The 26,584-nt window shown below is 36.4% G+C and overlaps 2 protein-coding genes across 6 annotated transcripts; one reads left to right on the top strand and one right to left on the bottom strand.

Moving 5' to 3' along the window:
- Nucleotides 1–3,841: 3,841 nt before the first annotated feature.
- Nucleotides 3,842–18,593, bottom strand: kdm1a (lysine (K)-specific demethylase 1a). 4 transcript variants are annotated; one of them, XM_067367533.1, is made up of 21 exons: nucleotides 18,530–18,593; nucleotides 17,382–17,663; nucleotides 16,670–16,847; nucleotides 16,400–16,533; nucleotides 15,538–15,616; nucleotides 14,291–14,383; nucleotides 14,020–14,126; nucleotides 13,851–13,932; nucleotides 13,633–13,727; nucleotides 13,125–13,142; nucleotides 12,434–12,576; nucleotides 12,215–12,305; nucleotides 11,999–12,133; nucleotides 10,044–10,117; nucleotides 9,801–9,912; nucleotides 9,482–9,614; nucleotides 9,202–9,389; nucleotides 7,179–7,293; nucleotides 6,740–6,867; nucleotides 4,883–5,029; nucleotides 3,842–4,798 (listed from the first exon to the last, which is right to left on the bottom strand). In XM_067367533.1, exons 2-21 carry the CDS (start codon nucleotides 17,640–17,642, stop codon nucleotides 4,610–4,612), a joined length of 2,502 nt encoding a protein of 833 aa, XP_067223634.1. In that variant the 5' UTR covers nucleotides 17,643–17,663; nucleotides 18,530–18,593; the 3' UTR covers nucleotides 3,842–4,609. The 4 variants fall into 4 exon arrangements, with proteins under 4 accessions (XP_067223634.1, XP_067223636.1, XP_067223633.1 ...); XM_067367535.1 differs by having other exon boundaries at nucleotides 16,682–16,847; XM_067367532.1 differs by having other exon boundaries at nucleotides 16,670–16,851; nucleotides 17,383–17,663.
- A 418-nt stretch (nucleotides 18,594–19,011) lies between these two features.
- tmem30b (transmembrane protein 30B) lies at nucleotides 19,012–26,346 on the top strand. 2 transcript variants are annotated; one of them, XM_067367348.1, is made up of 8 exons: nucleotides 19,012–19,143; nucleotides 22,216–22,402; nucleotides 22,772–22,879; nucleotides 22,971–23,078; nucleotides 23,196–23,286; nucleotides 23,391–23,534; nucleotides 23,639–23,845; nucleotides 25,335–26,346. In XM_067367348.1, the coding sequence occupies exons 2-8, from the start codon at nucleotides 22,217–22,219 to the stop codon at nucleotides 25,517–25,519; spliced, it is 1,029 nt and encodes a 342-aa protein (XP_067223449.1). In that variant the 5' UTR covers nucleotides 19,012–19,143; nucleotide 22,216; the 3' UTR covers nucleotides 25,520–26,346. The 2 variants fall into 2 exon arrangements, with proteins under 2 accessions (XP_067223449.1, XP_067223450.1); XM_067367349.1 differs by having other exon boundaries at nucleotides 19,015–19,048.
- The last annotated feature ends 238 nt before the right edge of the window (nucleotides 26,347–26,584 follow it).

The following is a 26,584-nucleotide window of genomic DNA, read 5'->3' as shown; positions in this document are numbered from 1 at the left end:
TATTTCAAGTATAAAAATTAATATCTAAATATATACTTAATATTTACTTATACTTAGTTGTATACTTAAAGTGCAAAAATATATAAATAGTAAACTATAAGTAGCCTATATGATGAAGTATACCTGCAGTATTAAATTACTAGTAGTTAACAGAGTATATTTCAAGCTAAAAAGGCTAGTATGTAACTAGTAAACTATCCATTTAAATAAGTTTGCTTGTAGTATAGTTGCAGAACAAATGAAAACTAGTTGTAAACTAGTTGTGTACCGTTACACTTGAAGTAAACTTAAAAGTTTACACTGAAAGTGGGCCAATTTAGTCCCAAGTAGTATTGAAATAGTACACTTACAAGTATACTAATAGTATTATACTTATAAAGTATACTTAAACTTAATAAAATTAACTTGAAGTAAACTTGTTTTACTAAGGGTGAGTAAATGACTTTAAATAAATCATTTAAGTAAATGTAAACTGTTCGTTTAAGGCACCAGTACATAGTTAAGTAAATGTATGGTCTGCATTTTATGGCCTAGCAGTGATATTATATTGACTTGAGATTTTTAAATGAGTTCATAAGAGGTAACTAAGACTACTTAGATCATTTAGAAAAGACACCACAAATCAAGATATGACAGAATGCTGCATAGAACTTTAAAACCTGACTCTCAGAATTCATATTGTTTGTCCAAATCCTTGAAACGGCTCTTAAAGCTTTAATCCTGTTCTGAGAATGAGAATTATCAGCCTTAACTGGACAGTTATTTGAAAGACATTCAAATTTCAACAAACTGGATAAGTGAGAAAAGTCTAGACAGTGAAGTCAATCATGTTCCCGCCTTTTCTTCCAGTCTAGAACATTCATCAGCATTACCGAAGAAGAGTTCTAAAAGCATTTTAATGGAGCGTTAACATGAAATTGACTAGTTGATTTTAAAAAAATAAAAACGTTAGACAGCCTATCTCTGTGTGGAGGTATTGTATGAGTGTTTGTGCATTATATATATATATATAAACATTTTTTATTTTTTTAAATATATATATATTTCCGTGTGAAATGAAATGTATTTCTGCACTCAGGGTGTGTGGGGGTTTCTGTGTTGAAGGGCACATTGTGAAGTTGTTGTGTGGGTGATTAAGTGTAACATCTGCCTGTGAACAGGATGAGTCAGGTTTGAGTTCTGACACGCTCATGAACCCATTATCGCAAGGCTTGTGCATTGTGCATCAGAAATCACTCTCAAAATGAGACATACTGAAATAACATATTGAAATATTGATCAGAGATCCCTGAGGGCATCCAGGTGTCTTTAAGAATATTACGAAATGTCAAAGGTGTTACGATACAAGTTATATTGTCTAAAATGAATTTTAATATGCAAACAGATTGTGGAGTCTGTCCTGAGGCGGTGCAGCTTGTGCATCATTTCCTGCTAGCCGCTAACATTGTGGATCTAGGAAAGTCAATAAATCTTCAGGAACTCTAGAGGAACTGGACTTGAATTTGCCTGCAGTTAACAGCTCAAGATAAAAGCATCCACAAAATACCATAATATCTAATACACATGATTTGAGGGCAATCCGGCTCTGTGGTCAATGAACCAAATGTACTCACATTATCAAAACCACTGGTGGATTGCAGTATTATGAATAAGAATATGGTTGTGGCATCTTAGTGCAGGCTGCTCAAGGCTCTAATCACGAACCAAACTGCTGGGGCCAATATCAGCTCAGGTCCCTCAGACTCCCACAATACAGTGCAGCTGCCAGGGCCCACACCACACAAGCTGGGGCTGAAGCCAGAGGCCTGGAGGGGTTATAGCAAGAACAGAGAGCAGGAGAGAGAAGCCAAAAAAGCCTCTGGGCAGTATGACATGTGAAGAGACTGGATAAACTAAGAATAATAATATTTTTTAAAAAAAAAATGTAAGGAAATGGTGACTAAAAAATGAGAATAAGACAAGGGGCAAAAGTGTTTGACTGAAATATTAAAGCTGCAGTCTGTAACTTTTTTTTTTTTTTGGTTAAAAATGATTCAAAATCAATTTTTGAGCAAGTACATAACCAGCCAGAGTTCAAAATTTTCTCCTTACCTTAGCCTGATTCACAACGGTAAGCTTGCAATAACGTTTCCTAATCCGGATGGTACTGGTGGGTTTCCGCGGGAAATTCAAGCATGTAGCCGTTCGTCTTTGTGTGTATCTGTTTACATTGAGGAGATGTCCCAGCTAGTAGGCTATAAGGCATGTGGAGGATGCTTTATAGCACTTTCTCACAGCAATTGGGATAAATAAATTTATCATTTTGATGGTGGATTGTAATCCAGAAAGGTCCAAATGACAATCATCAGTGGCAACTGGAGATTCACCCGTAGTCAAAAGCAAAAGACTTCGGACTGCAGAGTGGCTACAGAAATTGAAATCTACAGGTAACGCTAATACACACTAAATACACAGTCACACAATGCTGATGTTGTTAACATGAACAATTTGAGAACAAAGTATAACAATAATAATTTGCACGGTTTAACATGAACCAAGCCAAGCGATCTTAATCACCACTGACGTTACTTGTTCAGATGACATTTTCATACTTCCAATACGTAGAATGTGTGATTGCCAACAGTGTTGGGTGTAACTATTATCTAAGTAATTAGTTACCGTAATTTACTTTTCCCTTGAAAATGTAAAGTATGGGATTACTCTTTTACTGTAATTTAATTATCTTCTTAAGTAATTGAACTAAATACTGTGTATAGACCGTAGAACAGTTATATATAATAGTGGATTTAACATCAAAATTTCAAGTCTAATGTAAAAATGCATTTTTTTATGTATACTCACTTTAAATACTTTAGTGAGTTAATAAGAGTAATGGTAACACTTTAGTGTCCAATTCTCACTATTAACTAGTTGGTTATTAGCATGAATATTAATAGAATATTGGCTGTTAATTAGTACTTATTTAGCACATATTAATGCCTTATTCTACTTCCCTTAATCCTACCCAAACCTTAAACCTAACAACTACTTTAGTACAACTACTAAGTATTAATAAGCAGTATTTAGGAGTTTGAGGCAAAAGTCATAGTTAATAGTTCATTAAAAGTGAGAACTGGACCCTAATCTAAAGTGTGACCAGAATAATTTATGTAGTTTTATATTATTAAATTTATAGACAATTCATGTCTATCCTATCATTTATTATCTTGTCGAGGTTCATATAGGACTTAATTAGTAATAAGGAACTAAATACTTTTTGGAGAGTAATTTGTACAGTAATCTATTTACGCTATTGAATATGTAATTAATTACTAGTTAATAGAGTAACTTACCCAACACTGATTGCGAAGTACAGTATCAACACCGATGTGGTGACTGACAGCAAACATTCATCTGCGCTGAAGAGCTGTGCCGTTACTCAACCCACGTAAAATTGATAATTCCGCAAATAAATGCAATTGCAGGTTTCAAACAGAGATAGCGACAAAGCAGCACAACTTATGGACTGCAGCTTTAAGTAAAAAAAACAAAAACAAATAAATTCACACAGGGCACATAATTGCATTTAAACAATGAGAAGCATCGGTCACATTAGCGAATGTGCAAAAAAGGCCCATCAAAGAATGAAGTTGAATGTGGCACCAATGTGCAAGATGCTGAAAAAGAATCATTTAGCGCATGTTTACCTTAACAAAAACAAACAAAAAAAAAGTAGCGGAAATCAAAAAATGCATTGTCCAAACCAGCTCAAATTTTATAATTGCAAAATGATTCAATAGAATAAAACCCACAAAGAACTACAAAGAAAGAGACAGCAGATTTCATAACGATTTTTAATACCAAAAACAAAATAAAAAAAGATGACCATAATTAAACAAATAAAACTTAAGAAAAACTTCAGCTGCTCACAAAAGATATTAAGCTATAACTGATATTCTATTTTAACAGAAACAGACCCATTATCAAAACTTAATATGCATTCCAGCTAATAACACAATTATTCCTAACAAATCATTCAAGCTACAAAGTGAGGGACATAGCAAAGTCAAAACATCTGTTTTGTTTTGTTTTTTGCTTTTTTATTATTCTGAAAAAATAAAAAGGAAAGGGTTGTGTAGGCAGTTGGATTTCAACAAATGCATTAATGTCCATCTCCTATCTGGTTTTTTACAATTGAAATTTTAATGCTCTGCCTGAAACGTTTGAGACTGAAGACTTTGCACGAATAGCGTTAAGTGTAAATTGGCTTTATATGTGCCTTAGTGGAGAGCAAACTGTTCCAGGTAAATTCCAACATACCTGGGAATTCGTCGGGAACCATCCACCTGTCCATTGAGATGACTTAGAAACTAGCGAGTAAGCTGGCATTACAGGAGGGAACTGAGTGAAAGGTTCCTCGGCTCCAGCTCCCAGATTAGTGAATGATTTCCCTAAAGGCGTGTTCTTACACGCAGACAAACTCTCCCATAAATACACACACACATTCCCAGTCTAAGGAGTCACCCAGTGTCCTTACTTGACCCTCCCCGCTCTTTATCTACCAAGACATTCTTTCACCGACAACCCCAGCTCATTCTCTCTGGCTGCATCATGTGTTGGGTCTAGACGTTTATTGGATGCTGGGGGAGGGCTGTGGGTTTGGATTGGCTGTGGCTTGGCGTGGCATAGTGTACATGGCTCCCAGGAACTGATCAGCGATCCTTCCTGCCTCCCTCAGCCCACTCAGCAAAGCGCCGTGCACTGTAGCGGGGTAGTTTCTAATGGTGTGTTCACCCGCGAAGAACAGACGTGGAACAGGCTGTGAAACGCACAAAATCAGCATGACAACTTCTTCAGGAAACAAGCATCTCAGAGGAAATTAGCAATAAACTATGACACTCACCTGTGAGGCTCCAGGTATGGCAGGACCAGGTGTGATGGGCTGGGCCATGAGGTCATAGTCGTTACCAGACGAACCAGCAGCTACGTATGAGTAGGACCCACGAGCCCAGGGGTCGGCCCTCCAGCGACTCACCACCGTCTCTTTTGGCTGCCATGACGACAGACACATAACACAATCAGTTTGTTGCTGTTGGAGCAGAGCCAGACGCGCCATACCGCGGGAATGAGCCACAAAGTCTTAAGTGTTTGAGTGTGTACCGAGTAAGGATGGGTTTCGTTAAGGCTTTAACAGTTTTACTACTCTTACCGATATACTGCTTACCAATTTTGCTGATTTCAAAGTTAATTTTGGGCTTTTAGGGAGGTATGAATGCATACCTGTGAAGGAAATGTAAGGTAGGTGCACTAGATGGAATGATTTTACCTCAAATATGTTTTTTTTTTTTTAATCTTTGGGAACCAAAATCTAAATTAGATTCGCTAAAATTATATTAATAATAATAATATATTAAAATTATATTAATAATAATATATTAATAAGGTTTTCACAGTTTTACTACTCTTACCGATACTGCTTATTGATCTGGTACTTTAACAGTATTCTTATTGGTTCCTTTTGTTACATTTTTTATTAAAGAAAACTAAAATTAAGAATTAACATTGCTTTATATTCTGAAATATAAAATAAATATCTCCAGCAAAAGAAACCGCAATTTTTGAACAAAAATTAATATAAAACATTGATTTGCTTACAAAAGAAATCTAATAAAGCAATCAAATTTAAAATAACACTGCACAGTTTTCACTATATAAACTGATAGATTAATTATTATTAAAGCTAAAGTTATTGAGTCAAGAGCACTAGAGCAGTGAGTGATTTTCTCTTAGTCTTTTGTTGTTTGATTAACATTAATGGAAGAAGCAGCAGCCGAGGTTTATTGGACTATTTATTAAACTGCCGCCACTTTAAGACCGAATGCACGGATCTAATATACTGATACACATCACATTAACTGTTTACCTCCACTTAAGACATAAATGACTGTTTAAGTGAATACTCCCCAAGCTGGTCATTTTGACATATTTTTGTGTGTATTTGATAGTTTAGAAGCGCACCGGAAATATAATTTTGTTGCGGTCTGTTTCGGAGCACGCACACAGAAAGCCACCTTGAGAATGCATCTCTTACGTGGATTACTGTGCTTTTAATAACTCTTTATTATTATCAAACATGTCCTGCAATTTGGCAACATTAGACTGCAAAAAAAAAAAAAAAAAAAAAAAATTTTGCTGATTTCAAAGTTAAATACCTGTGAAGGAAATGTAAGGTAGGTGCACTAGATGGAATGCCGCAAGTTTTAAATAATTTTACCTTAAATATCTTTTTTTTTTTTCATAATCCTTGGGAACCAAAATCTAAATTAAATTATTTAAAACTTTATTATGTTTAGTTCTCTCTTTCGTCGTCACTCAATAAGCAGGGGCTTTCTTGGTGTGTGCACTACCGCTCCACAAGAGATCTCTCTCTTCCGGACTACGAATATCAAAAAATGCATCATAATGAAATTTGAAAGATAACATATTTATTATTGCCATATAGATAAGTATATTTTCTGAATTTCTCCAGTAACGACAGCAGAACCGATAATGTTAGAGCTTATCGAAACTGCAGACTTTTATAATTTAGCACCAGGGCTCATTTAATACCAGGTTTTTGTACCCATCCCTAGTACTGAGATATGAAAAAACAGAACTCTTCACAGTAGATTTAGGGTGACATTTCCTCTCATGACTATTCACACAATCTGACTTGTTGTACAGTATGCAACTAAAAATGAAGCAAGCTACTCTAGCTCACCTGAGGTACCGCACTGCTTCCAAAGATACCCTTGAGGATTGCCAGACAACGGCCAACGATGACATCATCACTTATATTCTCCATAATTCCTGCAGCCTCTCCTGCCATCAGAGCCAAAAGTATGGGTGCTGAGAAGGGACAAAAGGTCAGATTTAACAGGAGCTCTAAATTACATAATTATGTAATTTTAAGTAATAATTAACATTGTTAAATGTAGTCTTTAGCAGATTTCAAGATGAAAATGTTATGTCATAATTTAAATAATGTGTTGATTTAAATTATTCTTGCATTTAAAAATTTAGTTTTTTTTTTTTTTTTCACTAATTAGACAAGATTTTTATGTGTCATTAATGGGTTATCAGTTCATGTATAATGGGTTAATGGGTTATCACCCATGAAAATCATAAAATATAAGTGCATTGCTAAATTGAACAATTACCTTTGTAGAGGTTCCAGAAGAGGAACAGTTCCCCTCGACTGGCTGTGGTACTTCCCACATGTCCAAAGAGGTTAACACTGGGGTCCCAGAATACTCTATCAAAACACAACACCACCTAAGACAAGGACAACAGATTAATAAGTCAGAACAGATTTTTTTTTTTTTTTTAAACACACCATGGTTAGTGGAGGACAGTAAAGGCATAGTTCACCCATAAATGAAAATACTCATCCTCATGTTGTTCCAAACCTGTATGATTTAGGCTGTGTTCACATTTGGCATGTTTTGTTTTGATTAAAATGAACCCTGGTGTGATTGCACTATTAGTGTGATCGATCTGAATAAGCGTGAATGCTGCCATCCAAACACTGAAAAGGTGGGTTTTGGCCCATTATCAAACTAACTCCTGTGTGGTTAGACTGAATATGAATCTAACAGACTAAAGACATCTAAACGAGCCAAAACAGGATGTGATATCACACGAGGCAATACTAAAAAGGACAATTCTCAAGCATACTTTTTTTTTTCTTGTCATAGGAGCTACATAGCCAACTGCAATTTGGTACAGGCATCAGAAACTCTGTCTCCATGCAGCAGGCTTTTCATTTGCGTGTGCAACGGAGGAATTCCTGGTGTTGTTTTTACATTTTATAAGCTCTTCACAAGTTCTCATCTGGTAAAATTAGAATCATATGTACGCACATACAATAAGTGCATTTTGCTCAGCACACAACATTGTTTTGTAAGTTAACTTCCGTTGCAAAAAATACGTCATGAAAGCCGCTTTTTTTGTGCTTTGTATTGTCGGCCTTAAATATGACAGTGTGAATGCTAAGCAAACCAGGACTAAATGTATAATTTTCTTTTTTGGTCCTGACCAGAAGAACCAAGATAACCGAACTACAAGCGTGAACACACCCTTAGTTTCCTCTGTGAAATATAAGATTTTAGGAGAAAAATACATTATTGCTCTTACAATCAAGTCACCTTTATTTATATAGCGCTTTTTACAATGCAGATTGTGTCAAAGCAGCTTTACATTGATAACTGGTATATAATTTGGCGGCACAGCAGCTCAATGCAGGCAGATCAAAGCACTGTTGAATAAATGTCACGAATACTGTTGAATATCAAATGTCAAGTCAAATGTCAAATGGAAGTCAATGGGCACCAAAACCTTTTGGTCTTCAAAATACCTCTTTTTCAGTTCATACAGGTTTGGAACAACATGAGGGTGAGTTAATTGACCATTTTAATTTTTGGGTGCATTATCCCTTTAATTAAATCCCAATAAAATACTAGAAGTCTAATGCTGCATCAATATAATTCAAATGTATTCAAGATCACTTACAACAAGCCCCTCTAAATTACAACACCACCATAATGCAATTTCTTTATCATACGTACATGCGTTTTAGCACATACTTATAAAGCAAAATCACTTTCAATACGGTGCACGATAGCACAGAAGCTAAAAGCTATTACTGAGAGATTATTTTTGTCACTAGAATGATACAAATTGATAAGAAGGAAAAAGAACATGCAATCTTAAAAATAGTAGCTGAAGCTTGCTTTCAATGGAGTCAAAGAAAAAGCATTTCTGACATCCTGCGGTGTATACAGACAGCTGTTTCTGATATAGCAGCACTGTGAATTAATCTGGTACCACACTGTGCCCCCTTGTGACAAAAACTGAGAAATGGAGCGGGACAATTGCATAATACTGCAGTATTTTTCTGCTGCGGCTGAACTAGGATAGGGAGTGAAGGTAGAGAGAGAGTGCAGTGGAGGAGGATAATGACGCATCCTGGACACTTAATGTGTGTGGGGGTAAATTTGTTAAGGGCACATTAAATACACATCTATGTCTATCGTATTAAATATGATGTGAACTAACCAGCCCAACCTAAGCTTCACTCTGTATTAACCAAAGTGGATTAGTTTGATATACACATAAAATGTCCCATGCTGACACAAGCCAGCACTGTCATTACATCAACGCCTGCAAAGGAATTATTCACACCTTGTTGAGATTCCCAAAGCCCATTCTCTGGATGGCAGCCGTCTTCCATTCCGGCAGGGGAGGCACAAACTGCACCGCTGGCGGCTGCTGCTTCATCACTCCCAAAGGAAGAGTACACAACACGGCATCACACTTATAAATAAATGTCTGGGTAGTGGAGCGGGTATTTACCGCTATCACCTCACAACCTGAGATGGAGAGAAAATGATGCTTAAACTTAAACAATAAAATCACACCAAAATACAAGCACAAACAGCAGGAGCTGGACCAACTGACTCACCAGATGATGTGTATCGGACCTGTCTCACGGCAGTGTTGAGTTTGATATCCAAACCCTCTGCAAGTGCCACTGGGACGCATGAGTATCCATTCCGCACAGTCAGGTGACTTCCCGTGAATTCGAAATCATCGTCCTACTCAAACACAGAAGAACACAGAAGCTTTGTTTTCTGTATTTCTGACTTCTTACATTTATATGCATTTGACTGGGAATCAAACCCCTGACCTTGCCAGTGTAAGAACCATTTTCTACCAGTTGAGCTACACGACACTACAAAGTCATTAAAGGTGTTCTGCAAGAAAAGGTGGGTGTGCAGTACCTGATCCCAGTGTTTGAGCGAGAGCGTCGACAGAGGTGTTGCATTGGCAAACTCCAGGTTTGCAAAGTGCCAGTCAAGAATCTGTCTGTCTCTCGAAGACAGATAAACATCACTGAGAAAGAGATCCAGAATGACATTACTTGGACTCCATTCAGGAGGTTAGACAGGTATGTTAATGTGACCTCAATGATGTGTATGTTAATGTGACCTCAATTTGATTATTTGCATAGGTTTTATGATTACCTGGGTGGGTTGGCCTCCAGCTCTTGCAGTCTCTCCTCTAGCTTAACCTGCATCTCCACTAGTTCGTCATACTCCTGCAGCAGAAAGACACATTTTTACAAAGATTACAGATCAACACATTTATGCATATGATTTTTATTCTTACTGTATATTAAGGATTACATATTCTTAAGAGAAAGAGGCTAAATTGAGGTTGAATCAATGTGGGTTTTTAAATGACAAATGGCAAAACCATATGTAGAGAGCAGGGTGGCCAATGGCTGACAAAGATTTATAATGCACTTTAAAAGGTAGATGGAGCAATTAATATGCAGACTTTTTACACAATTTAATTGGAAAAATGTTGATTCTTAATTTATATTGAACCCAGAACAGTTCAAAATAAGATCGTCCTCTCTACCCGGCACCTGAGTGTGAGGTTACACTCTTCGGTGAACAGCTGAAGGCAGCGGCAGTGGTTTCATCCCAGAGGGCAGAGTCATCCCTCTCTGAGTGGGCCAGCTGTTCACCCAGCAAACCAGCATAGGACTATTTAAAGAAAATTCTACCCTTAAACCACATCATACAACTCTGAAATATCCTGCTACAGTTTCTCTGTGTGTCAGACTGTTATAGTCTGCAAGAAGAGTCTTTTCAGTCACATGAAGACCACATGCACAATGAATGGTATTAGTTTCCACACAAGGTGAAAGCACATACAATAGCATGAAAGACAGAAAATGATAGGTATAGGTACACATTTCTGTTGCTCTCATGAGTTCCTTTAAAGGCATACTCTACCATTCGAAGGTTTAGAGTCATTAAGATTTTTTTTTTGAAAGAACAATTGATCAAAAGTGGCAGTAAAAGCATTTGTGTTACCAATGGATACATAATGTTTATTTTGAAAACTATGTTTTAAAACATTGATAATAATAAACGTTTCTTGAGCAGAAAATCAGCATATTAGAATGATTTCTGATGATTTCTATCAAAAACATTGTGCTGACCCCAAACATTTGAATGGTAGTCCATATAATGGAAAACACAATGATTTTGCCCCTTTGAAAACTAATAAGCCTACGTGTAATGATTTATAGTAAGTTCCTTTTGTAGTCAAGTTTTGATTTTGAATATGAAAATGTGAATAAAACAGTTGTCATTTTCTATACCATAAACTTGAAGGCCAAGGTTTAAGGCTTCATCTCTAAGTTATGTGCTAAAAGTATCTCAAAAGTTTAAAATTAAGTCAAACCCCAGTGTGAGTGAGCAGGCGATGAAATTCATGTTTCAACCATAAATGGTTCAAGCGCCTCTAATGGGCTACAATTGAGAGCGATTATGTGAATTAACATGCTAAAATCTCACCAGCGAAGACCGCTTAAGTTAGGAATTTAGCTTTCTGCTCTGTGGGTGCTAAAGAGAGTCCGACAGTGTTAGACTGCGGTTTGGAAAATGTACTAAAAGAACCCAACTGAAACAACAGACTGAAATGGTATTATGCTCCATTACCAAGCGCAGAGGTGTTTGGCATGGTTGGAAAACACTGCTGTGCAGTAAAAAGATATTGAGATTGAGCATGATGGATCCAGAGCTGTCTGCAGATGCTACCAGAAAAGATCTGGGGTCTAATTAAGGGATTGCGTAAGGCTGTCGATTTTGCATTCAGCATTGGTGGCAAATGAGTTTCATTGTTTGATACGGACCTTAGTTAGATTAGACATCACCTTTAATTTGACCGAAAAAAAAGAAAAGAAAAAAAAAACAGGCCGAGAGGGACAGAATTACAGTTTTTACAGCAATGTTTAGCAGCTTTTTGGCCACTGCAACAGAATCAGGAAATGAAACAAGCCAGAACTGATTGTGTCATTGACATGTGGTTTCCTATCTAAATGTGTAAGCGTGCACATAGCTAGTGTGGGATCTCATGTGGGTTTGGTCAATGTGGGTATTTTTGGGGGATTTTGGTGTACTACCTTGCAGAGAGCTGTGAGGTCTCTGTGTTTGCTCTTCACCAGGAACTCAGCTGTGATGTCTCTGGGTGGCTTCACCTCACTGGCCTCTTTATATTGCTGATGCAGCTCCTTTACCTTTTCCTTAGTAGCCACCATCTGAACAAGAACACGAACAAGCAAATTAACTGTGTGATGAGTAAGCTGAAACTGATGGACGTGTAACTGTGTGTTAATTACCTTATTCAGAAGGTCTTTGAGCTCTTCTTGGGTCTTCACAATCTTCTTCCAGTGTTCAATCTGTTCATCTTTCACATGTTTTTCCTGCAGCCTGAACAGATAAAAGCAGCATGTCAATGCCACGCTACTGTCTTCTCATTTTAAGAACTGTTTTATTCTGAGGCTCAATTCTTAAAGTTCTTAGACGATATTAAACAAATAAACCAAGAGTTCACTCACTGTATGACAACTTCTAGAGCTTGTCCCAGAGACACGGGTTTGTTGTTAAGAAAGTTGAAGTCCAGCTGGTGGCTGAGATATGATGTCGCCTCTAACAGGCGATTGAACTCTTGCTCTACCATCTCATCCTTCTCTTTAGGGACCTTTAGCAGATTTACCATTAAACCATTAAATTAACATATATGGATGATAATCTATCTGTGTATGTTGTGTGCTAAAAATGTCCTTTTGTCTTTCATAGAAGAAAAAAAATAATACAATTTGGAGAAACATGAGACAAATTCATTTTACAGTGAACTATTCTCTTAAGTGTAAAAGCCTGTGCATATCAATAAACTGTAAAGAACAATTAACATAATATTTTTTAGAAACAAAATGTAATATTTTATTTATGGAGACTCCTTTTCCCAGAAGGGTTATATTGACCGTAACTGACAGGCAGAGCTTAATTATTCATAATTTCCGTTGTATCACCAAACAATTAACATAATGCATGTAGAAGATCATTATGAATTAGGATGTCTGACATTTAACAGGTGTTCATTTCCATCATGTTCTTGGCATACAATAAGGCATAAACCTGTATTGATTTTGCAGTTGTTGGGTATTGTTTCTAAATGTGTGAATAAATTCATTAGAACAATTCCTCTAATTATATATGTTGTATGAAATCATAAACAGAAATACTTACACTTGTGCAGCGCTCTCCCTGTATAACCAGGGCAATCCACCATTTTAAGAAATGAAAATGAAGTGAAAGCAAGTGAGAGAAAAACAAAAAGAATAGGATGGAACGTAGCAAAGAGAAAATGTTCAGGGGTTAAGAGGGGGCAGAGAGTGAGAGAGACAAAAAGACTGTTAGATTGTTTGTTCCTCCAATTAGAGTCTGAAGCTTGACTTTAAACATAGTTAAGATGTCAGTCAGAATAGAATGGAAGAAGCACTGACTTTTCATATTTGATTTAAACATCATGTTAACTGGTCTGAGAAACAATTGCACTGTAACATTGTGAACACACTGAGGTTAAGGATGCTGATCAAAATTGTGACACTTTTTACATTATATTCCTATTTACTTTTTATATATTGCTTAATAGTTTAATATTTTTATCTTATACAAACAGACATACAAATATATGTAACTAAAATGTATATTAAGCCAGAATGATTGTGTCTGTCAATGTTTCAAGAGCACTCACAGCCTGTCCATTGGCCTCATAGAGCGGACACTTCTGTTTGATCTTGGCCAGCTCCATGTTGACCTGTTTGCTGATTACAGCCATAGGGTTTCCACCTGAAAGAGAAGCATGCTTCAATTTCAAACTTGCAAAAAGTCTGAGACTTCTGCCTGAACATGCCTCTTTTCCATAGTCAACAGTGCCACCTCCTGGAGAGAAGAGTATTTGATTTTTCTTACCCAGTCCAGTCACCACCATGGCACCCAGGTCAGCTACATAGTTCCCTTTCCTGAAAGTGGCCACTCGCCCTCCTACACGATCCTATCAAGAACAATGAAGGTTTGAAAAGAAAAAAAAAAACTTGCTGTATGGTGTATGTAATGCTATATCGTAGCAAAGTGTACTTACTCTTGCCTCCAGAACAGTCACATCCATCCCAAAACTCTGCAGTTGTCTTGCTGCTGCCAGCCCTGACACTCCACCTCCAATCACTATCACCTTTCCAGTCTTCTTCGCTACAAGAACAGTACAAGAGAGTATAATCAGAACACAGAGTTGTCTCTACACCAGACAAATACATTTTTTTTCTGTGAAAAAAAAGCCTTGTATGTTGTCATCCTGTTTGTTTGGACATTAATATCTCTAGTTCTGCTCTGTTGTAAAATTAAGTCACATTTACTTGGCAGAGGCTTTACTCTCTTGTAGACGCCAAAGTTGATAAACCCATGTCTCTCCAGGTAGCTGTGTATCCGGTGCACCAGAACTGCATCACCTGCAGAGAGCAACAGCAAGCAAATTAAAAATATATACAAGAATATTTAACAAATACAATAAAAGGTACACTATGTAACTTTTTGTTCAAAATTAACAAAATTTAAATAAGTCAATACATCAATCTTTTTTCCAAAACATGTTTTTGTCTTATTCTGATTCACTATTATATTTTAGGTTTATATTTTAGTCCTGTCAGGCTGGTTTTCACGGGAAATTGGGTACATGCGTTATGGGCCTGTGCGTGTCTCGTTATATCAGTAAATAGAAAAAAAATGCTCTGACTACTTTGACGTGTGTATGGTGTGGGAGTGGCACAGGTTAGTTGTCACAATGATCGAGAAAGGTTGACGTGAAGCAGGCAAAATCTTGAACCTCTGGGGAATCACCTGCTTTTTAAAAAATGGTGAACATAGAGTCTGCTGTCAAAGACTGAACATGACAAAGCTCGTAATAAAACAAGAATACACATTGGCTTGGCTTTTTGGAGATGGCGAGAACTGAGGGATATGAAATGTTGTAAAAGCGACATAAAGATGCTGTTTTTATTGCCGAGTAAGGTATTTTATTATGTAAAAGCATTATGTAAAGCATGATCTATTATTAAGTGTCATTTCATTATGGGTTGTTGTAGCGCTGTGTTGAAATTTATTTTGTGCCTGAATGTAACAAGAGGGGAAACAAAACTAGACAGCTGTCTAAATATATAATAAGTATTGAAGTAATGAAGACATATGAAGTAATCAGGAAATCCAGATTTGCTTTTACATAGAAATAGAAGGGTTTGCTAAATTGTACATATGAAGAACCATGATATTGTAGAAAAGTGATGTAATGAATCTTATTTCCATTCTCATGTGATAGTGCTGAAGGGGAACACTAGAGATCTTACTGCCAAGTGATAGTGTTCATAACGGACAAGACGTCATCCGACTCTAACAGGTCAAGGTGGAGACGCCTAGTAGAGTATAAATTTGTAGGTGTCGGGGACACCTGATTTAACTTAAGTCTGGTGCGTAGGGGAATCTCTACCAAAAGTGCCAAAAGTTACATAGTGTATATAAGCCTTTAAGTCTACACATTCAGTGTAATAACATCAAATCCTCTGAGAGAGGATTTTTGGAATCAGAGCAATGTCAGGTGGAACAGACTTACTGTTGTATGGAGCTTCTAGCTGTTGCACAGTGGCCTCAAAAGTCAGCTGAATTTTGGGGTTGTCCAACCATAGCTGAAGCTAAAAAAAAATTGAAAGAAGACATTTTCACAACTGACTGGAAAACACATTTAGTTGTTCCTGAAACATTTCTGTTGGATCAACTTTAAATACACTACTATTCAGTAATTTGGGGCCATTAAGATTTTTTAAATGTTTTTAAAAGAAGTCTCTTATGCCAAGGCTGCATTTATTTGATCTAACATATAGTAAAAACAGCAATATCGTGAAATATGATTACAATTTAAAATAGCTGTTTTCTATTTTAATATATTTTATCCCTGTGATGACAAAGCTAAATTTCAGCAGCTATTACTTCAGTCTACATTGTCACATGAACTTTAAAAAAAATTCTAATATGCTAATTTGGTGCTCAAGAAACACTTATTATTAAGTGATGAAAACAGTTGTGCTGCTTAGTATTTTGTGGAAACCTTTTTTTTCAGGATTCCTCAATGAATAGAAAGTTCAAAAGAACAGCATTTATTTGAAATAGAAATCTTTTTTAACATTAATTTATTAATGCCTTTACTGGCAATTTTGATCAATTTAATGCTTCCTTTCTGAATAAAAGTATCAATTTCTTCCTCTTTGAAAAACAAATCTTACTGACCTTTTTAGAAACCTGTAAATTTTAGAAAAGTAAAAGTAACGTAGTAAAGGTAATATATTATTAGCCAAGACTTCAAGAAGAGTTTCTGCCATAACAATGATGCTTGTCTATCTCTCTTATCAGCTTCAGAAAACAAATCAAATCAAAAGTTAAATTAAATATCACAAAATTATGTCAAGCTGTGAACTCACTGTGCGGTTCCGGATGTATAAGAACACCTTCTGAGTATGCTGTGGTCCACTGATAATGTCAGGGAAGCATGCAGCTTCCTGTGATGTCATACGGTCATGTGGGAGACGGCTCTGGAAGGCAGCCCCCTCTACACCTGAAAAACACAATATTTATAAAACTTTCTTATATAAAAACCTAATTTATGTCAAAATGACAGGAATCATTTTGAAATGTTTGTGAAATTGCTTTTAAAATTCAGTAAAAGGTGTGAAATTATAGATTAGGCCAACCTCTTTCCATACCTGATGGTTCCTCAGGCTCGCTGTCATTCTCCTCTTCTATTGGTGGGGCTGGTGGAGGAACCACCTGTTTTCGTTCTTTCTCAGCTTTAGCGTTCCTTTCTTCCTCTGAGTAATACTCATCCTCCGACAGATTAGCGAGACTCTCGTCCATCTCCCTGTACTCCACCTGCAGCAGGAGGCACAATAAAAGCTTCATTAAAACCTTGTTCTGCTTCAGCTAGGGTGAAACAGGACCATTATTGTCTACTTAGGCAGAATCTCACAACTGGTCTTACAGCAATGGCACTTTTTTACATTTCGTGTGTGGTAATTTTTTATCCAGTTTCTGCTTCAAGGTAGGGTAGGCCATTTTCAGAGAGGCTACCAAAAGCAAGCTAGCTTTGAAATCATAGGATCCCACCCAGCCTTTAGAGCGTCTCCAAAGCCACGCCTCCTTCAAAACGCTTGAATGTGTACAGCAGGGAACAAACAAAAGCGTCACGAGAGATGCCGTTAAACTACCTTGTGTCTCAAACCACATACAATTACAATATTAATGAATGTAAACAACTTAAAGAGCACTGACCTGTATCACCTGACTAAATGATTTTACTGCACCCAGTTTTTAGGTTCTCAGTTCAACTCGGCTAAATAAATAAGCCTGTCTCAATCATTCCTGTTCTCTTTTCAAAGAACAGGAAAAGTTAATAGAAATGTTTACCTTGGCCCTTTTGCGGCGACTGGTTCTGCGCCCCTCTGCAGAGTCCTGATCAATCCCTCCTGGCCCAGGAGGGTGCAAGAGAGGGGGTCCACCTGGTTCCCCACTTGGGGAGGCTCTCTCTTTCTTTTTCACATCTACTAAACCCGGGCCAGAGGGACCGGCCGGACCAGCCTGAGGGGCAGAGAGGGTTTCAGGAGCACGGTCACCGCCGTTACTCCCTGAGGAAGAGGAGCCTGGGTCTGACTTCTTACTGGACAGCATCACAGGTGACAGAGGCCTCTCCTGAAATGAGGAAAGAAAAGCTGAATGTAGGTGTACAAACAAAAGATGACCAGCAATCTAAAGAGAGACAATACAACATGCTGTGAGTCCCTGTCATAAACTATAAATGCTTCAAGATTGATGATAATCATCTTTCTTTCCACAATGTTTGGTTCGATCCCATACATAACATAGTAAATGTACTGTTGGTTGCCACACAGCATATGCACCAATGGATCTGAATGCTTATCCTCATAATAAAAAGAGCTGTGCAGAAGTTTAATGTCGCACTTGTGCACCTGCTCTGAACAAACAGGCATTGTTGGAGACACTCAAGCATGAGGTCAGCTTAGAGATTTGGGTAAATTTTGCTTAAATTATAACACATTTTGGCCCAATTTCTCTGCTCAAACAGATCGTAAACAAATTCTGCAGCATTAAACCAAACGAAAGCTATATTTTAAGCAACCTATTTCTTTTAATCGGACACTAAGGCAATAAATGAGCGGCCTGAATATAACGTACAAGTTTAGCTGTATTAATAGCGATAGCAGATAAACGCTATTCCGCACATATTTAAAGCCAGAACACCAGTCGCAGCTCTGAATGTGGGCTAATGTGTTAACGAATTTATTTTATCAAACGTAAACAAACAATACAATGTGAAACTATGAAGAAATAAGACTATAACTGATGCGCTCATGCACTGGTTAGCTAATATGCTATTGCTAACGGCGCGAGCTGCTTATGAAACTACAGAAAATCCCAGTTGTTCATTACTGTTTATTTATTATATTTATGATATAAATGTTAAATATTTATAAATGTTATGCGTTATATAACGCGTTGTGCTCGGTTTATAAAAAATATATATTATTTATATTTACCTCCTCGCGGCTGTGGGGAGTCTAGCACAAAGAAACAGACGCTTGTCCCTGCCGGAACCGAACAGCCAATCAGGGTAGACGACAAGCGTAAAGAAGGCGGGATCTAAATTTCCCAGTGTTGTGATTGGGTAAAATGCCATCGATCAAATGTTTCGGAAAGTCAGGCTTAATTTATGCAAATTCTAGTTGCATTGTTCAACTGTATGCAAACTAGTGAACCCCAGAAACCCAAGCCATCCCAAAAAATAATATTTATGATTATGAGATTTCACCAATAAATAACAAGGTTTAAGGCTTCCAAACAATATTTTTTTTATATATTAAATCATCATAACAGTCCACCAGAATGAAGTGGAATGAGTGGAACTGGAAGGGGTAAAGTATGTGACGTTTGCGCGTTAGGAGGGGAGGAGCTATGTGTGTGACGAATGCGCTTTGGGCGGAGCATACGTAAAACGGAAATGTTGATCCAGGCAGGTGCGTGCGGGACAGGTAAAACAGGCACGGGACTGTGTGAAGGTGTGTCTCCTGTTTGTTGATGTACTCTTCCTCGCGATTTTTTAAATCGGGCAACTAAAATAGTCCAAACTGACCGCGCGGATCTTTTTCTAAAGGTTAGTTTTATTCTGTTTATTGATCTTTCTGCTCTCAGAGTGAGTGATTACAGATCGAGATTTCATGAAGCATAGTTCTGTTTTTCTGTAACGTCACCCATTGTTGTTGCCGGTGATTCTTACAAAAACTTGTTTGACTGTCGTTAACTGAGAGTACATATATTTGTAAGGAACCATTAATAATAATTCCATTAACGCCAAATATATTAAGCCTGATATTGACTAAACATTTTTGATATATACATTTTTAATTTATATATATATAAAAAAAAACCTTTTAAAACACTTTTTAAAACACTAGTGTTTAAAACACTTATTATTGTCACTAAACTATTTGATTTTTACTGTCTACTGTCAATATTTCACTGTACTAGCATCACAGAATAATTGTCTTTTTAAGACTCAAATCATGTATTGCATTTAATAACATTTTGTATTGGAAATATTTTTTAGAACAGCAGAGCACTGTATTATTTGAAACTTGCTTTATTTATCCTGAATACACATAGTTAAATGAAAATAATGCTTAAAGCTGCAGTCCGCGATTTTTGATCCCCTAGCGGTTAATAAACAGAAATTCACTCCTCTTGCGGAAGAACATTCTAGCCGGAGCTACTTTTCTCCTTGTATGTCTATGGCGAGTCACGCAGTTACTGTGATACTCTGCGGCGGGTCCTACCAGTCCGGTCTGAAATAGTCCGAATATAAACACTTATTATAAGTGTACCATAATGATTCAGGGTAAGACAAAAACACGGTTTGGAAAATGGATTCATGTTGTACATTCTCATTATATAATTTTTGTAAATTTTGAACACAAAAAAAGTTCAAACAGCAGCTTTAATATAAATGTAAGGTGATTTACTTTTTTTTATTATTATTATTCATTTAATTATTCAGGGGCGGTTTCTTCATTAGGGCAATTGGGCAACGCACCACCAAAGTGAGAAAGGGACGGATTTTTCAATCACATTCAACCACAGAGTTATGCTAGGCTGTTTGTTCTGCCTCTGGATCATGCTCTGGATATAGTCCAATCAGCGTCGAGTCACGCTCTGTGGAGTACCGCCTCTTTTTGGGCGATTTCAGTCTGGTCGAGATTTGCCCCGACTGCTCCCATAGACTTCCATTCAAAGAACTTTTTTTTCGAACTGCAGGCACTGCAATACAATCTCTATGGGTTCCGGGAGGGCTCGCACTAACGTGCTTTCGTCATCATACGTAACCTTAACTTGTGCAGCGATTGGTGCAAACAAACATACCGCTATTAATAATATTTTTTTTAAGCTGAAGTGACATCCAATAATTTCCTCAGTGCATGTTTACATTTCACAGGTATATTCTCCATCTGCAAATGTTAGAAAGTCGAGAAAATATTTCCATTTTGCAGCCAGGCGTGGACGAGCCTTCAGCAAGCACAAACTTCCGTGAACGAGCGCCGCCGCGAGTATGCACGCCAAACATACGGAGATCAATCTGAGTCAAATACATTTTGCTAAAAATATTTGTTGTTGAAAATTTGTTTTTGTTGGCGAACATAATTATGCCATATGTGGAATTTCTAAAATACAACAGTGTATTTGTACAATAGCAGTAACTGTGTAAAGTGACTGTTAATAGGGTAATCAACATAATAATAATTAGTCTGTTCTATTGTTTTTATTTATTTTCATTTTTAGTTTAGTGTATTTAACTTCTGCTTTAAAAAACATTTTGTTTTTAGATTGTAAAGTTAGAATATTAGAATATAGCCTAGGCCTAATGTGATTTGAACCCCTTTTTTGCACATAATATATCATATACTACACAGTTACATTCATGTTTGGTTTTTATAGCCTTCAATATGAACATTGTTTCTAGGACAATCTTGGGCAGAATGTGAATTAAAAAAAAAAAAAAAAAAAAATTAAATACAGATATATATTTTTAGATCCCAGCCCTATGGCATGCTTTAAATATTGAATTTTCCACTTTTTAGATAATCAATAATGATACATGATTATATCACTTGTTAAATGATTATTTAACAATTAGCCTATTCATTCCTGCATTTATATATTAAAAAAAAAAAAAATTGCGCCCCACCAAAAGATTTTTGCACCAGCCGCCACTGTAATTATTGTTTTATTTTATCTAATATTTATGCTTTTAATTATTGTTCTGTGGAAATGATGTCACAGCTGAGGGTTTTTTTTTTATTTTTTATAAATGTATATGAATAATTTCCTCACAAAAAATATAGTGTATTTAAAGGTGCTCTAAGTGATCCTGGGCAGAGTAACTTCCTGTTGACATTCGAAGTGTTGTCAAACAAAATGGAGGCTAGCTAGACCCTCCATCCTCCTCCTCCCCCCCCTCCCCTCCATGCTTCCTGAAACAGTCATGAATGCGCATTTAAAATCATTCTTGTCGGTTATTGGCTGGAGCATGTTTATCATGTTTCGTTGTCCAGGCTGCACCAGGTAGATTTTGTTGCCGTTTTTGGAGCTTGTGGTGACTACAGAGACCGTGGTTTTTTTACAGTGTGTTCAGGCAGCTAGCGGATAGTGAGGAGATGTTTGCTGTATGTGACAAAAAATATTTTGGCCTAAAAATGCGTGACATCGCTTAGAGCACCTTTAATCTGGCGCAACTTCACATGATCAACAAGGTGCATGGTTGTTTATTTTGACCCCTTGATGTCACTTGCTGGTATTGTCCACACAAAAAAAATTGAAATGGTTTATAATAGTAGATAGTTCATATTAATTAATATTTTTATGATGGATAAAATAATAAAAATCTATACATCTATACATAAATCTATACATCTACACAAAATCTATACATAAGTCATTTGAAAAGTTATTAATGGTGAAAGTTTACAATACAATTTTAAATGTAACAAAAAGAGAAAAGTTCAAATCTAGTAATTAAATAAAATAACCCCTGGGATATAAAAGTTTTCAAAGATGAAGAAACAACCCTTTTTCGGATGTATTATTTGTTGCATTGAACGAAGAGTATTCTTGTTTTATCAGTGTCATTTTGGTGCACACAGTAAGCTTGTCTTTCCTTTTTAAAAAACATCAGGATGAAGAACGAGGGAGAGACGACTGAACAGCCTGACAACACAGCATTCACGCAGCAACGGCTCCCGGCATGGCAGCCCATACTCTCCGCTGGCATTGTCATTCCTGGCTTTCTGCTCATTGGCTTGGCCTTCATAGGCATCGGAGTTGGCCTCTTTCTGACCTCACAGACCATTACCGTGCTAGAGGTAAGAATTTACTGCATGACAAGTTCAACAACAGGAGCAAGTTCCCTGGCTGGATGACATGGCATTTTACTGTAGAGTCTGTTCAGCCTCTCTAGTAGTTGTACTAGAGAGGCTGTTGTACTGGGATCAGTTTTTGATCCCAGTACAACAAGTTGTACTGTTGTCCCAGTTGTACCGGGATCAGTTTTTGCTTGTTTGTTAACGGATAGACAACACTATTTAAACATTAATGTCTGTTTTAGAGTTACTTAACCCTTGGCTCTACATTACACTGCCTAGTAGCTGAGTTAGTTTGGAGGTGTTATCATGCCAGGGTGTTTTGTGCAAGGTGAGAGATGTTAATTAAAGATTAATGCTCTGTTGTCACAGATGGATTACACAGGCGTTCAGAAGGATAAACCCTGTTTCGGCTGTACGATTCCAAATATCCAAAACTGCACTTGTGAAGTCCAATTCTCCCTCAGCACATTGTTTAAGGTAAAGTCATTGAGTTTGTCTCTGTTTTAAAGCCTGATATATTTCTCTCTCAATGTTAGAAAGTGACTGATAACATCTGTGGTGCTTACAGGGCCCCGTCTTCTTTTACTATGGCCTGTCTAACTACTTCCAGAACTTCAGGAAATATGGCGTGTCAAAAGACTACTATCAGCTCACTGGCGATACACAATACTTCACGGTTTGTTTTTACAGAGAATGTTCTTTTAAATGTTTTTTATTATTATTATTATTATTTTGGATCTTTCTTTCCATGTAATTGATCGTTCCTTGTTTTTATTTTCATCTGACTTTCCAGAATCCACAAGATTCCTGCTCTCCATTTGCCTATGACTCCAAAAAGAACCCTATTGTCCCATGTGGCGCTATAGCAAATAGCATGTTTAATGGTATCATTTTAGTTTTGTGGATAACTTTATATATATATATATATATATATTTAGCTTTGGAATCGATTACTAATATATTTTTTTCTTTGTTTGTTTCTGCAAAGACACATTTGAGCTCTACCAATTAATCAATGGTACAAAGAAGCAGGTTCCATTAGATGGTAAAGGAATCTCCTGGTGGACCGATTACAACATCAAGTACAGGAACCCTTCGCCTGTGAACGGCTCTTTTGCAAATGCTTTCTCTGGTAATTAGCCTTTAAGTTTGCATTAATGTAAAATTCGCTATGAACTTGGATTGATTTGAGAATTGAAACCTAAATGCTTTATCTTTATTAATGCTGATTAACAGGTACAAGGAATCCCATAAACTGGCCCAAGCCAGTATATGAGCTGGACCTCACCGACCAAAACAACAATGGTTTCCTGAACCAGGACTTTCTTGTGTGGATGAGGAGAGCAGCACTTCCTGATTTCAGGAAGCTATACCGACGAATCACACAGGGTGATTATGCCGAGGGGCTCCCTGCTGGGAACTACTCTCTAACAGTCCATTACAGTATCCTTCATCTGAAAGTCACAATTCACTCAAGACTTTACTTGGGAATTAATATTAGGATTATCATATTTTATTCATTCATTCAGAGTTCTAAAGTTAGTAAGATTTTATCTAAGCCACGTCATGGTTACAGTCAGGAAGTCCTCAGATGTTTGTAGTCTCAAGACCTCGTCAGATATGGCTTCAGTCCTGTTTCGCAGATGTCTTTTGACCAGGTTTGTGATCCAGGCAAACAGGTTTTACAGGTTGGGTGCGGCTTTTAGCTGATCCTGAGCAGATTGTAGAATAAACAGATGTTTTTTTTTTTTTTTTTGAATATGTATTATGTGCCTATGCAAATCATTGAAAAGGCATGACAGTCAAAAGAGCAGCTGAGATTTGTCTTAAAGGTGCACTTTTGTAAAGTTTCTTTCATTATCCACCTTATTTTACAATACGGAAGTAAGCTATTTTCTGTGAATGTGCGAGGCTTCCGATTCATTAGCCACTATAGGTAAATATTAACTAGGAATAATAATGTGCAGTAAACTGTAAAACTATTTTTTGCTACAAAACTGTATGTTTATAACTACAACTACACATTAAAATAATATAAGAAATGTGAGTTTGCAAAATCATGCAGTTTAACAAGCCGTTTTGCCATTAAAATGGCTACGTTAAAAATAAGGGGAATTTACAAGTTTTACACAAAAGGAAATTTATTTAAATTTTGAAAAATATGTTTATGGGCAATACCGGTCAAATGTTTATGAAAGAGGCCTCTTATGCTCACCAAGGCGGCATTTATTTGATCAAAATAAAGTATAGTGCAGTAAGGAATATTGTGAAATACTGTTGTAATTTAAAGTAATTGTTTTCAGTTTTAAAATATAATTTTATTTATATGATGGCAAAGCTGAATTTTCAGCAGTCTTCAGTGTCACATGATACTCACATGATAATCATTCGAATATGCTGATTTGGTGCTCATGACACATTTAATAGTATTATCAGTGTTTAAGTTCTGCTTAATTTTTTTGAGGACATCATGATACATTTTTTAAAGATTCTTTTATTAATAGAAATTTTAAAGGAACAGCATTTATTTGAAAAATAATATTGTCACTTTTGACCAATTTAATGCATCTTTGCTGAATCTCACTGATCATAAATTATGATAGTGTACATTCAGTAGTGTACATTCACATGAGATTAAGACTCGCAGATTTAAACCTCCTGTTATTGGACAGAAATATTAGAGTATTTCTAAAATGTTATTGTGATTAAAAACATCCATTTACATTAAGTGTTAATATGTGTCCAAAATGACTGTCTGTTCATCATAAGCTTAAAATTATTTAGTGCACCTTTAAAGCAAAGTTTTCAGAAACACTCGTTATCTGAGTAAGCTTGATTTGTTATTGTTTTTTTGTTTTTTTTAAATGCAATAGAAGTGCTCATGTGCAGCATGAATGAACCGTGTTTGTTCCTTAACCACATCATTTTCCAGACTATCCAGTACTGACTTTTGATGGACGTAAGAAGGTGGTCTTCAGCAATGTGTCCTGGATGGGAGGGAAGAATGATTTCTTGGGCATTGCTTATTTAGTGGTTGGCTCCTTGTGTGTGGTCATGTCAGTGGTTATGCTAATTGTTTACGCCAAATTCAAATTCTCAGATGATGATGATGTGTAATGATACATCTAAAAACATGAAAGGACAGAAATAAGGGGCTCATTAAAAGGACAGTTCATCCAAAAATGATAATTCTGTCATCATTTACTCACCCTCAAGTTGTTCCAAACCTTGTATGAGTTTCTTTCTTCTGCTGAACACAAAAGAAGATATTTTGAAGAACATGAGTAGCCAAATAGTTCATGAGCCCCATTGACTTCCATAGTATGGGGGAAAAATACTATGGAAGTCAATGGGGACTATCAACTGTTTGGTTACTGACATTTTTCAAGCAGCAGGAAAAAAAAAAATCATACAGGTTTGGAACAACTTTTTTAAAATTTTCATTTTTGGGTGAACTATCCCTTTAAGATGGAGCCATATTTTGTTTTCAAACAATGACATAAAAAATCAAGTTCTAGATGCTCATTTTGCATTCACTTGCTAGAAAGTTTTAACTTCAGGTCATTTATTTATTTCTTTTTAATCAGGAATTGTTTGTTTACTAAAAGAACTTTAATAACAGGATATGCAAAAACTCAAATATGGTAATGGTAAAAGAGCAAAAAGCTTCAATGTGACATTTTCAAGTGAGTTCATACACTAGAATCTGAAGATCAATTTGGTTATCTGAGGTTATTATTCAGGACTGTTACAGGTTTTTAGTCTACTTAGACTGTCTCAGGTATAAAAGATGAATTAGTTGTTCAATTAGTTTCTGGACAATACAGATCAAAAGAGCTCATAATATTTTTAAATGTCTTTAAATTGGATCTCTTGACTGCACAAGAAATGTTTAACAGATATATAGACAGAGACAGCTTTAGGTGCCATGTATACTTGTCAAATCCAGGTTTAGTTTATATTGAAAATTAAAATGTATTGTGACTTGTTTGTTTTCTCTAATAAACTTTAAATGCTGTTTTATAATATTAAAGTTTACACAAGCATATTATTACTGTGTTATAATGTTTAGCCATAACAGCAGCACCATTTTGTTGTGAGCTTATGACAATAACAAGCATGAAAGATTGTATTTCCAAGCAAGGGAAACCTTGTGCTTTTACAGTGCCATTTGTTGGACAA

This window comes from Chanodichthys erythropterus, chromosome 18, assembly GCF_024489055.1.
Source record: "Chanodichthys erythropterus isolate Z2021 chromosome 18, ASM2448905v1, whole genome shotgun sequence".
Taxonomy (NCBI): Eukaryota; Metazoa; Chordata; class Actinopteri; order Cypriniformes; family Xenocyprididae; genus Chanodichthys; species Chanodichthys erythropterus.
Note: the sequence above shows the minus strand (reverse complement) of the source record. Positions and strands in the feature narration are given on the sequence as shown.

Bases quoted from the DNA above. Each gene is read 5' to 3' on its own strand.
- kdm1a (XM_067367532.1), bottom strand. From the start codon at position 17,642: ATGCTGTCCAGTAAGAAGTCAGACCCAGGCTCCTCTTCCTCAGGGAGT. The intron at 13,933-14,019 runs GTAAGTACACTT...TGTTCTTGATAG, and splicing joins TGACTGTTCTGGAGGCAAGA to GATCGTGTAGGAGGGCGAGT. The intron at 5,030-6,739 runs GTGAGCTAGAGT...TCGTCATGGCAG, and splicing joins GAAGCAGTGCGGTACCTCAG to CCAAAAGAGACGGTGGTGAG.
- tmem30b (XM_067367348.1), top strand. From the start codon at position 22,217: ATGAAGAACGAGGGAGAGACGACTGAACAGCCTGACAACACAGCATTC. The intron at 22,403-22,771 runs GTAAGAATTTAC...CTGTTGTCACAG, and splicing joins AGACCATTACCGTGCTAGAG to ATGGATTACACAGGCGTTCA. The intron at 23,846-25,334 runs GTATCCTTCATC...ATCATTTTCCAG, and splicing joins CTCTCTAACAGTCCATTACA to ACTATCCAGTACTGACTTTT.